The following is a 13,007-nucleotide window of genomic DNA, read 5'->3' as shown; positions in this document are numbered from 1 at the left end:
GGAACGAACAGCAAATTTATAAACAATGTTCCGTTAAAAATAATTAAGAAGAGTGTTTTTTAATATATAATTCTTTAGTTTCTTAGTGTTCCAAGTGGGACGAACCCGATCTTGTTGAGTAATGAGGTTTCGTAGGTAGATATCCTCTCATCAACAGTCAGCAGGATGGAGAACGGAAGTAGGAGGGGCTAAGTGATGGGTCGAGGCGGGACTGCACATTTTCCTTCTCTTCACATAACTCGTTAACACGTGCAGCCTCCTAATTTTTAACAAACCTCCCCATTTTAAGTTTCACTTCTTCTTTTGCTCTTGCTCCTCCTCATCCTTTTTTTTCCTCCTTTAATTTTAAGAATCATTTTGGAAAATATGGTCTTCTTTAAAAAGCATTTACTTTTCGCATTCCATCTAAATTGTGTTTCTATTAATAGCTACATAATTTAGTAGATGGCATATGAATATATATATATATATATATATATATATATACTAAATGAGCATTAATGAGATAGGTTACGTTTCCAGACAGCTGTCTAATGCCGACAACAGTATTTTGTGTATGGCCTAGTCTATCTCTATCGTCATTAAATAAATATTTTAACCGCTTTTTTTTAAAAAAAATCGTTTACTAATTTAGGATGATGATTTGATTCAAAATGACGTTTAATTTTAGCTAATTGTAATTTAAAATCGAGTCGAATCTTTATAGAGTGAAATAAACGATCTATTATAGGTTTTAAATGAGTACTTTTAATGCTTCCATATATTGAATTTACCTTTTTATCTACTTTTCTCCTCATCTGCCTCAATTTTTATTGTCTATCTTCTTCTCTATCATCCATACAATTTACTTATTATCCTTATCATACTTTATCTTCCTACATTCTGTGCTTATCTTCTGCATAGTTTACTTATCATCCTATCATCTCCCTCACTATCTTACAACATCGACTGCTCTAAGTACTTGTACTTTATCTCCATATCATTCTCTCTACGTATAGAACCTCCTAACCTAAATAGGATGTTATTGTTTAGGGAAGATAGGAAGAATTTGCCTATTTTCCTTCAGTTTTATTGATGTTTTTCCTCTCTATCATCTTTCAATACACTAAAATATACCTAAACGCCTATGCAGAGAAGTAGGTGTTTAAGTATATTGAAAGGATAATCGGAAGGACGAAACAGCCGTAAAACTTTTCTGCTTTATCTTTCTGCCTTTCTATATATTTTCCTATTAATTTACCTACTCTCTACCTACAGAATTTACCAATTAACTCAATCACCTCACTGCCTAACTCAAACATAGAAGTGGTAGCTTCAAAGCATAAGCACTTACCTGTCTATTTTTATATATATATAAAAAAAAGAAAAATTAAAAAAAGTGCCGACAATCCAATTACTTGATAAATATAAATCTTTTTAAAATTTATAAATGCGTAAAATTCAAAAAAATAACATCGTAACAGGCAAATATGTGTTTTTAGAAACGTAACAGATGCGCCGAAATGTGAAGTGGATCCCGTTTGTTTATTCGTCTCTGCAGCATCAGAACATTCCGGAGCCCCGGACAGACATACATCTTTCGTCAAATTATCCGGAAATGCATTTCTCATATAGTAATTGAGCTGCCAACGATAACCGCTTCATTAGAAGTTGGAAATGACAAGTCTCCATCTATAATATGGCATTGACGTTGATGTCTTGTCAGCAGATTTGTCAAATGATATACTTTGTTTAAAGGAAAACGTTAAAGGAAATTTTTAAATAAACGATCAATATTTATAAATAATTAATTTTTAATTAATTTTATTATTAATAAACGCCATTATTTATGACATTAAAAGTGGCCATTAACGTATCTAGAAGAGTGCTCCTACTGTACTTAAAATGGGGAATTAATTTATGAAATTTTCACCAAATTTCTTCATTTTATACATGAATTGGATCAATTTAAATTATTTTAGATAAATTATTAATAAAATGAGGCTTTTAAAAAACTGGTTTAAGCTGTAAAAAAGTAAAATAAACCCGCAATATGGTCTAGAAGATAATGTGTTATGCTTAAAATTGTCTGAAGAATTGACTTAAATGCGGAATTAATTTACCGAAATTCTTAATTTTATACATAAACTGGATTATATCTAAATTATTTCAGATAAATTATTAATAACATAACATTTTTAAAAAAATAGTTTAAGCTGTGAAAAAGTACGATAAATTCACAATATTGTCGAGATGTGTTATGCTTAATATTGAGAAAAACTTGAGTTAAATGAAGGATTAATTTACAAAAATTCTTATATTATATATATATATATATTGGATTATATTTACGATATTTTATATAATTCATTAATAAAATACGGGTTTAAGCAGTGATAAACTAAGATAAACCAGCAATATGGTGACTAGATGACATCTCGTCGTTGGATTTGTTAATCTTAAAACTGACTTAAAAAATTCACTTAAATATAAATGTGTATATCTAAATATTTACACAAAATTATCCGTATAATTACTTAAATTAGTGTAAACACACAAGAAACAATCCGTTAATTAACAAGAAATTTAAAAAAGATAAATAATTAACGCATTCTCCGAGTAACACGAGCATTCGACATAAGAAAACCGTTATAAAATACTTAATTAATAATTAATTTTAAAAGATATTTAAATATATTAAAAGACTTTAATTAAATTTATACATATTTCCAATTAGGCCATGTAATTTCAAGAATAAAAATTGAATTTTTTTTTTTTTATGCCTGATCTTCCTTTGAAGGTGGAAGCATCCTCCTCCGGCATGAAAGGAAAAATAATTAAAGCGTTAATTAAAATTAAGCATACGTCAATTTAAAAACGTTTGAAATTTCTTTAAAGTATCAATTAAAATTGGTTTTTGAATGTTCGAATGGATCTTTGTGCTTTTAGTTAAAGCTCGAGAGAATAAAGAACCGTCTGCTCTACTTTGTTGTTTTTAAGCGAACTGCAAATGAGCCATGGGATTTGATGTATCATCAGAAAGATAGCAAAGCCATGAACATTTTAACGATTCGCAATGGCTTTCTACTAATTTAAACGCAAAGCTTGAACTTAAAAACAAAAAAAAAAAAGGAAAAAAGAATTAACTTTACCTTCAAACACGAAACTTAAGCTTATATCTCGTGAAGAGGATTCATTAAAATGCAAAGCTGTTACGCCAGACTCCAGCCTTAATTTGGATAAGATATCCGTGTTTCGGCGAAAGAGGATTGCGTAGCTATGACTTTTCTTTATTTTTTCTTAACCCTGGTTAACACAAGATTCGGTTATGAAATCTTCAAATGTGTATACGCCACACGTAAAATGCGTAACTTCATTACTTCACGCGTTATTCCTTACGTTCCCCTTTAAATATATTATCTGATTTATCACGAAATTTGTTTATTTAGTAAAGGATAAGTTCAATTTCGTTATTTCGATGGTAAATTCGAGTTAGATTTTTTATAAATTTGCGCGTAAAAGTGCTGTTTAGTTGGAGTTTGTCGTATGTAAATGTGAGTGTTTAGTAAAGAATTCGGAAGGGATTTACGTGTAAAACTGTGTTTTGGTAAAGAGTCTGCTAACAAATTTACTGCTTAGTAATAAATTTGTAAAAGAACTTGTATATATGTTGTTCAGTAAAGAATTTTGTGCAGTACAAGTAAATATACATGTTCAGTGAAGACTTTTGTAAGGGAAGTTACAACGGGAAGTTGTAAGGGAAGTTACACGTAAATATGGCTGTCCAGTAAAGATTTTTTGAAGGCGTTTACACATAGCTATGGCTCTCCAATAAAGAACTTTGTGGAGTTTACACGTAAAATGGTTGTTCAGTAAAGAATTTTGCGAGAGAGCTTACACGTTAGAAAAGACTATTCAGTTCGGGATTACGTAAAAAAAATGAAGTGTTTCCTATAACTATTTTTACTTTAAAGTATTATAAAATACTCTTTTAAAACTTAATTAAACGCATGAAACAATTTTAAAAAATTGAGAGAAAACAATTTTCGCACAAATACCAGATCTGATTTTATTCATTTTTTTCTTTGTATTTCACAAATAAAAGTGAAATATTTCATAAAAGGCCTAATAAGCACTCTACAATGTAGGGCCTAGGGCCTATATATATAAATATATATAATTTATATATATATTTATATATAATCACACCATTTCAGTACTAAAAACAGTTCATTTGGTTGGTGTTTTGGATTAAATCTCGGCGACACGAGTTAATAAACTTTTTTTTTTTTTTTTGCTTTTTATTGTGTTTTAATAATCGAAGACATCGATATATAGTCTAATTCTTGACCTAGACAATAGGCCTTTCTTAATGAGGTTTTTTTTTAAACTATATACATAACACAATGTTAAATTTTTACGTAATTGCACACTAAAAATTGTTCACGTATGTGCCAAATGAGAAAGGTACGGATGAGTGGTTGCAAAGTGTTGAGGTGGTGATAAAATAGGATAACTTAACGCAGTTGCTGTTGGTAAATAAGGTATTTGAGTCCCGTATAACAAACCTGCTGCAGTATAGGGTGGATTTGATGGATATGAAGACTGTAATGCAGCCGGTTGAGTAGGAGGTATAGTTGGACTGTTAGCATCCATACCGGGATTTTGTTTCTTCCATTTTGTCCTCCTATTTTGGAACCATATTTTGACTTGTGTTTCCGTTAATCTTAACGACAATGCCAAATTAAGTCTCTCGCAAACTGATAAATATCTTGTAGTCTTGAATTTATTCTCTAGTGCCACTAATTGTTCGTATGTAAAAGCTGTTCTTGCACGTCTTGGCTTTCCTGTTTTGTGATCACCCATTGATTTTTTCTTTTTACTGCTACCTTTTGAGGTTTCTCTTTCTGTCATAGGATCGTTTCGTCCGTTATCGTCTGAGGAGGGTAGACATTCGCATTTTTGTCTCTCCAATTCCGTTTCGTCGTTTGTCGAATCGCTGCTATGTGAATCTATAGAAGAGAATTATAACTTAAATTACTATAAAATTCTCTTAAATATATGCATTAAATTATATATATTTTTAAAGCCTACAATTACCTAAATTAACAAAACAAAGGTGCGCATTATACACCGATTTACGCCCCGAAATTTTCATTAAAAATACTACTTAAGTGATTTTCTAATGAAAATTTCGGTTTTAAATCGTTATTTATGTGACCTAAATTAATATTTCAGGACGGGTGCGCATTATACCCTGATTTAAAGATCGAAATTTTCGTTAAAAATACAACTTTAGAGCTTTTCTGTACTGCAAGTTTCTGTAATAAGCTTTAAATTGTTATATATGCATTTGTGTGTTTATCTAAATTAATAGATCGGGACGTCAAAAGGGGGTGCGCATTATACGCCGACCGAGGCTTCAATTTGCCTTAAAAATGCAAGATAGGGCTTTTGCAATACAAAGTTTCGGCTTTATATTGTTATACGTACAATTATACGCTCTAAATTTCGATAATTTAATTAACTTTAACACAATTTTTATCAAGTTTTAATCGCTTAAGAGGGCGAAAGAAGAAGAGAGAGATGTGTATTATTAAAACAAAACATCATTAACAATCTTTAACGATTCGTTTAAAAGTTAAATATAATTACAAGAATCTGTTACACATTTAAAAATAATACAAAATGAAGACACTTAACCGTTTGACACCAATTAAGTCAAGATTGTCAAAGAGACTTAAAAGTCATCATAGCAATTAACTTTTAAAAATCACTCCCCTTTTTTTAACGTGATTTTCTTAATTTTTGGGAAATTTATAAATTAGAAAACCAACTTAATTTATATTTTGTTAGTTTATTTACTCTCCGATTAGAAATTTAATTAAAAATCATAATAATAAACGATATAATCAATGGACCGTCTTCTCTTTAAAATATTGGCGGTTTCCCGTTTAAAATTACCATTTCCTCTAAAAATTCCTTCATTTGTTGTTTAAAAATCTTAATTAGAATTAATAAATTCTAATAAGATATATTTTTAAAAGCATAAAATTTAAATTTAGTATAAGAATAGTTTACTTTTATTCATCCAAAACTGTGAGATCCCGCATTGATTTCTATGGAGGAACTCGAGTAGATAGGCAGATAAGTGGATTTTTAATTAAAAATTCGTTTTTCTAATTCGATATAAGAGATTTAGAAGCTAAAATTCTTGAATTTTTGTATAATTCTTTTATAATTTTTAAAGAAATCTTCGCTGTAGAGCTGAAAGAACATTCTTAGAGATGCTCGTGTACTGTAGAATGAAGATTCGGAATTCAAAAAGAACGGAAGAAAAATATAATAATAATAATTGATAAAGTAAATTTTATAATCGAGTAAAGTTCTTTTTCATTTTAAAATTGAGAAAGAATTCAATTTTTCTAATGCAACATCTAAATCTAAGACACAACAGCGATCTGCTGGAACGATCTCCAATTCTGGAAGCACGAAGAAGAAATTGCTGAGTTTTTAGACATGAAATTTATCATTTCTACATGGAAATAGTCTCAAATTATGCATTTTCCTTAATATTTTTGCGTTATATTTTCGAATTTCGAAGATTTTAAGTAGAAATTTTACGCTTCTTAATTCTATATCATCCATCTTTTATTAAAAAAAAAAAAAATGAATTATCGTAGAGTTAAAAACGGCGGTCAATCTTCTGTCGTTCACTTCCGATTGTCCGGATATTAGAAGGTTCTTTAATTTCCCTTAATAGTCTGGCAGAAAAACGCAATGAGTGTTTGCAGCAGTTAAGATTTGTTGTCTCACGACACACAACAGATAGAAGTGCAGTAAATAGCGATCAATCAAAGCCCATGTCCAAACACGGGAGAGACGGACATTATGAGGTCAATTGTGTGTGTGCTGCAAACGACAGCCAATCAAAACCCATCTTATAAATATCAGAATTTAAATTTTGATTAAAAAATTATCCATAAATATATCCAGAGGGTATAAAATTTGGTATTTTAATAGCAGAATGATTTGCTTCTAAAACGCACGAATTGTTAACAAAATTTAATAAAGTAGTGCTTTTGGATAATTTTAGATGCATTTAAAGTGTTTTTAGACTTAAATTGTGATTACTTTAAGGATGCATCAATTGCTAACATACTTTGATCATCATTATGAAGATATATTGTCCTTATGAGAATTTTCCTTACAAGGACTTATAGAAGTTATAGAAACTTTCTTTATAAGTCCTTAGGAAGAAAAATCGCCGTTAAGCTCTTGTAATTTTATAGAATTATTCATATAAATTTAATTTTTAATAAAAGATAGGAGAATCGTTACTAATCTATCCGGTAGGCCAACATTAACTATGTCTCAAAACCTAAAAATATGTAAAAAATTATCGAATAAAGACACTTTAATTATCCTTAAAATACCTAAAAATTCAGTAAAAAAGTTGCATAATTTTCTTATAATTTCTCTAATTAACTCTGATTATCTCTAAATTTCTCTAAATAACTCGAATTTTGCAACGATTTTCTTTAATTAAAATCTAATACATTTATATATAAACTGCCTTCTACCCCTAAAAAATATCAACAATTTTTACTATGGTGTTATTTTTAAATGCAAAACATAGTTTATAATCGAAATTTACCATAATTTAACCAATTAAAAGAATAGGATATGTTTAAAAAGGGGGAGATTGATGATAATTTTGATGGCACTTCCAGCAAGTTTAGGGAACATTTTATCTTTTGAATTTGAATTTTACAGTTCTTACTCATTCAAAAATTGTTTAAAAGATAAGATTCTGTCAAAATTAGGCAATAGGGGATTTAATTTGACACTGGAATTATAACACGGTTGTTAATTTTAAGGCTAATCAAGACCATTAGAGACTATTAGAAATTATTGTTATAGTCTCTTTCATAATCTCTTATTGCACTCATCACCTTATGACAAATTATAATCATTTAAATGTTTATAAATGATAATTATGTTCATTTATTTTGTAAAAAGTAAATTAAAAGTCATTTATTCGTTTAATTTTAAGAGGTTTTAGAGTAGCGAAGCTAATATCGAAGAGTACAGATAGATCAGACATTTTATTAAGAGAACGTCGTGTTTGTCTGTCTGTATTTAGGAAACTTGAGAAAACAACTACAATAAAGTAATTACAGTTAAAATGTAAATGGGTTTCTTCGACAATTGTCTTGAAATTTTTTGAATGTGGTGAATAATACGCGATTGCTCTTGTTATAGGCCTCATATTTAAATAGTATATTATGAAAATTGGAGGGAAAAGCCTCTTATATAGGAAAAATATTACGTTTTCTATTAAAATTATGTACAAATTTCGATTTTAGCACAGTGAATTAATGTAAGAATGATTTAGAGTGCGTATCGCTATATAATTTTCTCTTAAATATGATTTTCTAAATGATATATATTTTTAAAAATCTCAATCCTAGGCCTAGAAAAATGATTAAATACCCAAATTATTATCAAAATTTTACAAATGTTACGAAAAGAATCGTCTCGAAAGTTACAAGATTTGAATAGATAAAAGTCCATCCTGAATGGCCTTAGTTATAAGGTCATTCAGTATGGACTTTACTAAACTCCAAGCCCCCATAATTGCTACTTAAAGATTATAACCTATGCATCGATAATACAGTAATAAAATAGAGATTCTAAAGTATAAATCAGGATAAAAAATAAGAAGAGAAGAGTAGGGGAAGAAGTAATTCTTTGAAGAGACCACAAGAAGAATACCAAAGCAAAATGGCTTACTAAAGCAGTGGAGTTTAAAATTTCCTAAATATTAGAACGATTTCAATTCATCAAAGTTCTCATGCCAAATAAGAAAATAGGTGAATTGGAAAAGTAGTTTTCCAAAATCCAGAGCAATAAAGATCTTTCTGGCATGAACAGAGTATCTTCGCTAAGGCTGAACGGAAAATAGGATAAACGCCTCATTAAGTGATAGGCAATTCAAAAACTTCCCATTATGCTCCAAAGAATACAATAAACGATTTGACCTTCTCTCTTTTGTTCAATTTATTTTTTAATATCTTGTATTTTTTTAAATATAAATGATTCTTAATCATCGGTAGACGTATGATGAAGTGGGGTATCCATTGAACGGAATGATGATCTTCGCCATTTATGCACTCGATATGGCTTAAATATTGCATTGTTTAATAATTATATTCGAATTTTTATTAATTTTACATTGTATTTAATCGATTATGCATCATTAATTGCTATTTTTTCGTGAATGTTATCGATAAATTCTCATTTTTATCCAGGGCAATAAAGCGTTATGGAATGGCTTAATAATTATAATAAATTAACGTTTTAAATCAAAATGGACGTTTTATATAAAAATATAAAGAATTTAAACTTAGAAAATCAATAAATTTGGCAAATTCACGCTTAAAAAAACCTCAGTTTTCTTATGTTTAAGGCGGGTTTCATTGATCATCAATTGATGTAAGAAGAGCAACTAAGCAAGAATTTAAAGTTGTTTAATAATTTTTCTTTTTAAAAAATCAATTTTTAAGAATGAAAATTCGGTTTTAATTTAATTACATATATTATAAACATGGCCTAAATTATGATAGCGGCCTTATTCATAGCAAGGGATTAAGAATTTTCAAGTCATAATATAATTAAAATTATGTTATTTAATATTTTTCCATTTAATTTTTAAGAAAAAAAACAAGTTAAAGGTAGAGATCTATCTAAATTACAGTCATTTACTTAACTTAATAATGAGAAAAACTTGAATTTTTCGAGCATTTGCAAGGCTCTACTTGATTGCAAATGCTTAGGAAGAGAAAAAAAATGCGTGTTTTTAAATTATTAGGCATTACATTAAATTACTCGTACGTGTAACGCATTAAATATGAAGTTTTTCAGTTAAAAAATAATTACTGAACCTTAAAAAAAATTTAACTTTCTTGTTTAATTGTATCTGATCCAAACTTTAATCATAGGAAAAGTATAGGTTAAGTTAGATGAGGATCGTCCTTTATATTGTTTAAATATTGAATTAAAAATGATTTAATTAACACAAATTATGTATTTTTAATCAATTTTATGCAATTTTAGTTAAAAATTAATTTAAATTCAAGCAGAAATTAGCGCATCTCTACCACTTAATGTAGCATCTCTATTACTTTCTGTAAGCTAGATTCAACTCTAAATCTGTAGATTTATTTTTTAAATAATTATCAATTTAACTCTTAATCGAATTAAATTAAGTTAATTATAATAAGTTTCTAAATTTAAATCCATATAAAATGCGTTTTGAAGTTAAACAAATAACCAATTTATGGAAGCTTAATCTTCAGGCCTCTGTAGTAAAGTAATATTTAAACTAAATTTAATTAATAATTTGGTTTTATATTTAAAAAATTAATTAAATATATAAAAAATTATCGTTATAGTTTTATATAAAACAATATTTTATAACATTTAAATCAAGTTTTACGAGGCCTGAAGCGATAGAAAGTTCGTTAAAATTTTTTAAAATTAAGCAAGAATTATACAAAATTGAGCTTATATAATGAAAAATTATTGTGTTTTATATAAAATTTATTTAATTTTATATAAAAATAACTGTAAAAAACTGATTGAAGTTAGATCTAAGGGTGTGAAGATTGAATTTTATCTAAAGTCTAGTAGATCAATAAAGGATGCTGTAGCTTTAGGTAATTTAATAGAAGGTTTACTTGTAAGACGTTGAATGAAAATATTTTATTATATATTTTTTTCTTATTAAGATCTTTTTATAATTAAGTAAGTAATTAAGTAGACAATTAGCTAAGTCGTTAAGGAGCCAAACCGATTTTTGTCCATTGTTTAGACATTAAAACGTTTCTTAAACAATCAAAAAAGCGGGTTGAAAGATGGATGAAGAAACACGTTTTTTAGGGATTTAAACTTATTTAAACTAAGGCCTATGTATAAATTTAATTAAATAACATTATAATTTTATTAAATTAATCAAATTATATAATATTTTATCGATTATACACTAACAAATTCTCATCTAGACTACGATACTTACCATATATTAATTCAAATCTTCATCATAACACCATTAAGGCCTACGATACTTTTTAAATGTGTTTCGGATTGTTTAATGAGTAAAAACGCTTTATAAATCCATTCAAAAAATTATAAAAATTAATCTTATTTAATCAATTAAGCGGTATTTAAGCGAATAAATCGATTTTTTAAACGAATTTTTAAGTAATTTGTACTTCTTTCGCGCGTATTTCAAGCCGCAATTCAGAGACGAAGGTGATATAAAATGGCAAGGAAAAATATACTTTTTTTATCAAAAATGATTGTTAAAAATTGTTTCGATATGTTTCTTTATTAATTTATAAACATAACAAGTAAAGAAAAGGCCACAATTATCGAAAAGTATGAGAAGATTGAGATATCTTAGACTGGATATCAGTGCAGGACATCCATACCTAGGCATTCAATCTTATATATGTCACCTGTCATGATAAAACATCTATGTAACGTTACACTCTTGTCAGAAAAGTTTTCATCTTTCAATCTCTATGGATGATATAAAGGAGAAATACTTTATATTTCCCCCTCTCTTTCTCTTTTGCATTATCAATTCCTCTTTCTCTGCTCTATTAAATATGCAAACTTTACTTCATACAACTTTTATAGTGTCATACAGATTCTGTTTGTTTTCCGTTTTATGATTGCTTACAAACTGAACCCCCAGAACACAAAATTGAAGTTTTAAATTACTCAGATATCTGTCTATTAGCTTACAAAGCCCGAATATCAAGATAACATCCTCACTCCTATAACTAGTATAGGCTTATATACATATACAACAAAGGCCTATACTTCTTTAAGACGTTTACAATTAGTTAATTAACGTTTTTACTTTGTTAATTCGCATTAAAGTTTACAAGGCCTAGCGTAATTAGTGCTTTTATACAATATTTTAATAAGAAAATACGGTTTTATTAATTGTTGAGAAACGAGAACCTACCTTTGGTGTGGTCATCTCTGTCGTGATCACCTGTGCCCTGCCAGGGATGCCATGTGCTCTTGACCCGCGTAGAACCAGTAAATTTCTTCGGATCGAGTATATCGTCGACAGAAAACGATGTGTGAGACATTGGTCCACTGTGCTGATCCCTGTCGGTCCCTGCACTTTCCAACAGTCTTTCTGCAGATTGAGATTTGCTGTCACCTTCCATATCTTCACAAGATGAACAGCTTTCGGACCTGCAGTCCGATTTGTAACATATTCCAAACTTTTCGTCCCAATCCGGACCCATGTGGCACCCTGTGGTACCCCGGCATGCGTGTGATACTCAATCAGTTGAGGCGGAGCTATAAGGCGCTTAGGTCTCGACCAGTGATGTTAGCTCCTGCCAACCGATCTGTGTGGACAACCCGGACGTATGGTTGAGATTTTCGCTGTTGCCGGCGCATGCGTTCTCTGCCGCCTTTAGCTAAGCTGTGGGTGTACGTGTGAGGTGCTTTCAACCACCCTCTGTAAAGTGCCAAGGGTGGGTAGCCGAGGGGGTAGTTTGCCAGACGATTTTGACATGACGTCCATTCAAAGTTATTTTACCAAGTGTGTGGGGTTTCTTTCAACAATGGAATCATCTGCCCCTGTGAAATCCTCTTCTCCTTCACTTCTGTCGGTGATTAACGTGAATTCTGACATCTCATCTCAGATTTTTAAAACTTCCAGGCTACACATACATAAGAAATACGGTAAGTTCCTCCAACTGAGGGTTTAATCGAGTCGAATTTAAGTCGAGGATTTAATTCTATTCATCCTTTACTAATTTTAATCCGATCGAAATCTTTTTTGTTGTGCTTTCCCATTGCGGTTTAGCCACGCGTTTTTAAGTCCTGCTTCAACGAAATCCCCCTTAATCCCACTTCTATACAAGTAAACACTCATTCAAAAACTTTCTAAAGATTCATTTTAATCAATTATATAATATCTGTTCCCTTTAATT

At 29.5% G+C, this 13,007-nt stretch overlaps 1 protein-coding gene across 1 annotated transcript; it reads right to left on the bottom strand.

The window, feature by feature from the left end:
• Positions 1–4,022: 4,022 nt before the first annotated feature.
• On the bottom strand, positions 4,023–12,473 carry LOC136974755 (homeobox protein slou-like). Its single transcript, XM_067269698.1, has 2 exons — positions 12,020–12,473; positions 4,023–4,991 (listed from the first exon to the last, which is right to left on the bottom strand). The coding sequence occupies exons 1-2, from the start codon at positions 12,309–12,311 to the stop codon at positions 4,423–4,425; spliced, it is 861 nt and encodes a 286-aa protein (XP_067125799.1). The 5' UTR covers positions 12,312–12,473; the 3' UTR covers positions 4,023–4,422.
• Between the last annotated feature and the right edge of the window lie 534 nt (positions 12,474–13,007).

This window comes from Centruroides vittatus, unplaced genomic scaffold, assembly GCF_030686945.1.
Source record: "Centruroides vittatus isolate TY-2023 unplaced genomic scaffold, ASM3068694v2 contig_355, whole genome shotgun sequence".
In the NCBI taxonomy this organism is placed as follows: domain Eukaryota; kingdom Metazoa; phylum Arthropoda; class Arachnida; order Scorpiones; family Buthidae; genus Centruroides; species Centruroides vittatus.
The sequence above is the reverse complement of the archived record's forward strand: the minus strand, read 5'-3'. Positions and strand labels throughout refer to the sequence as shown.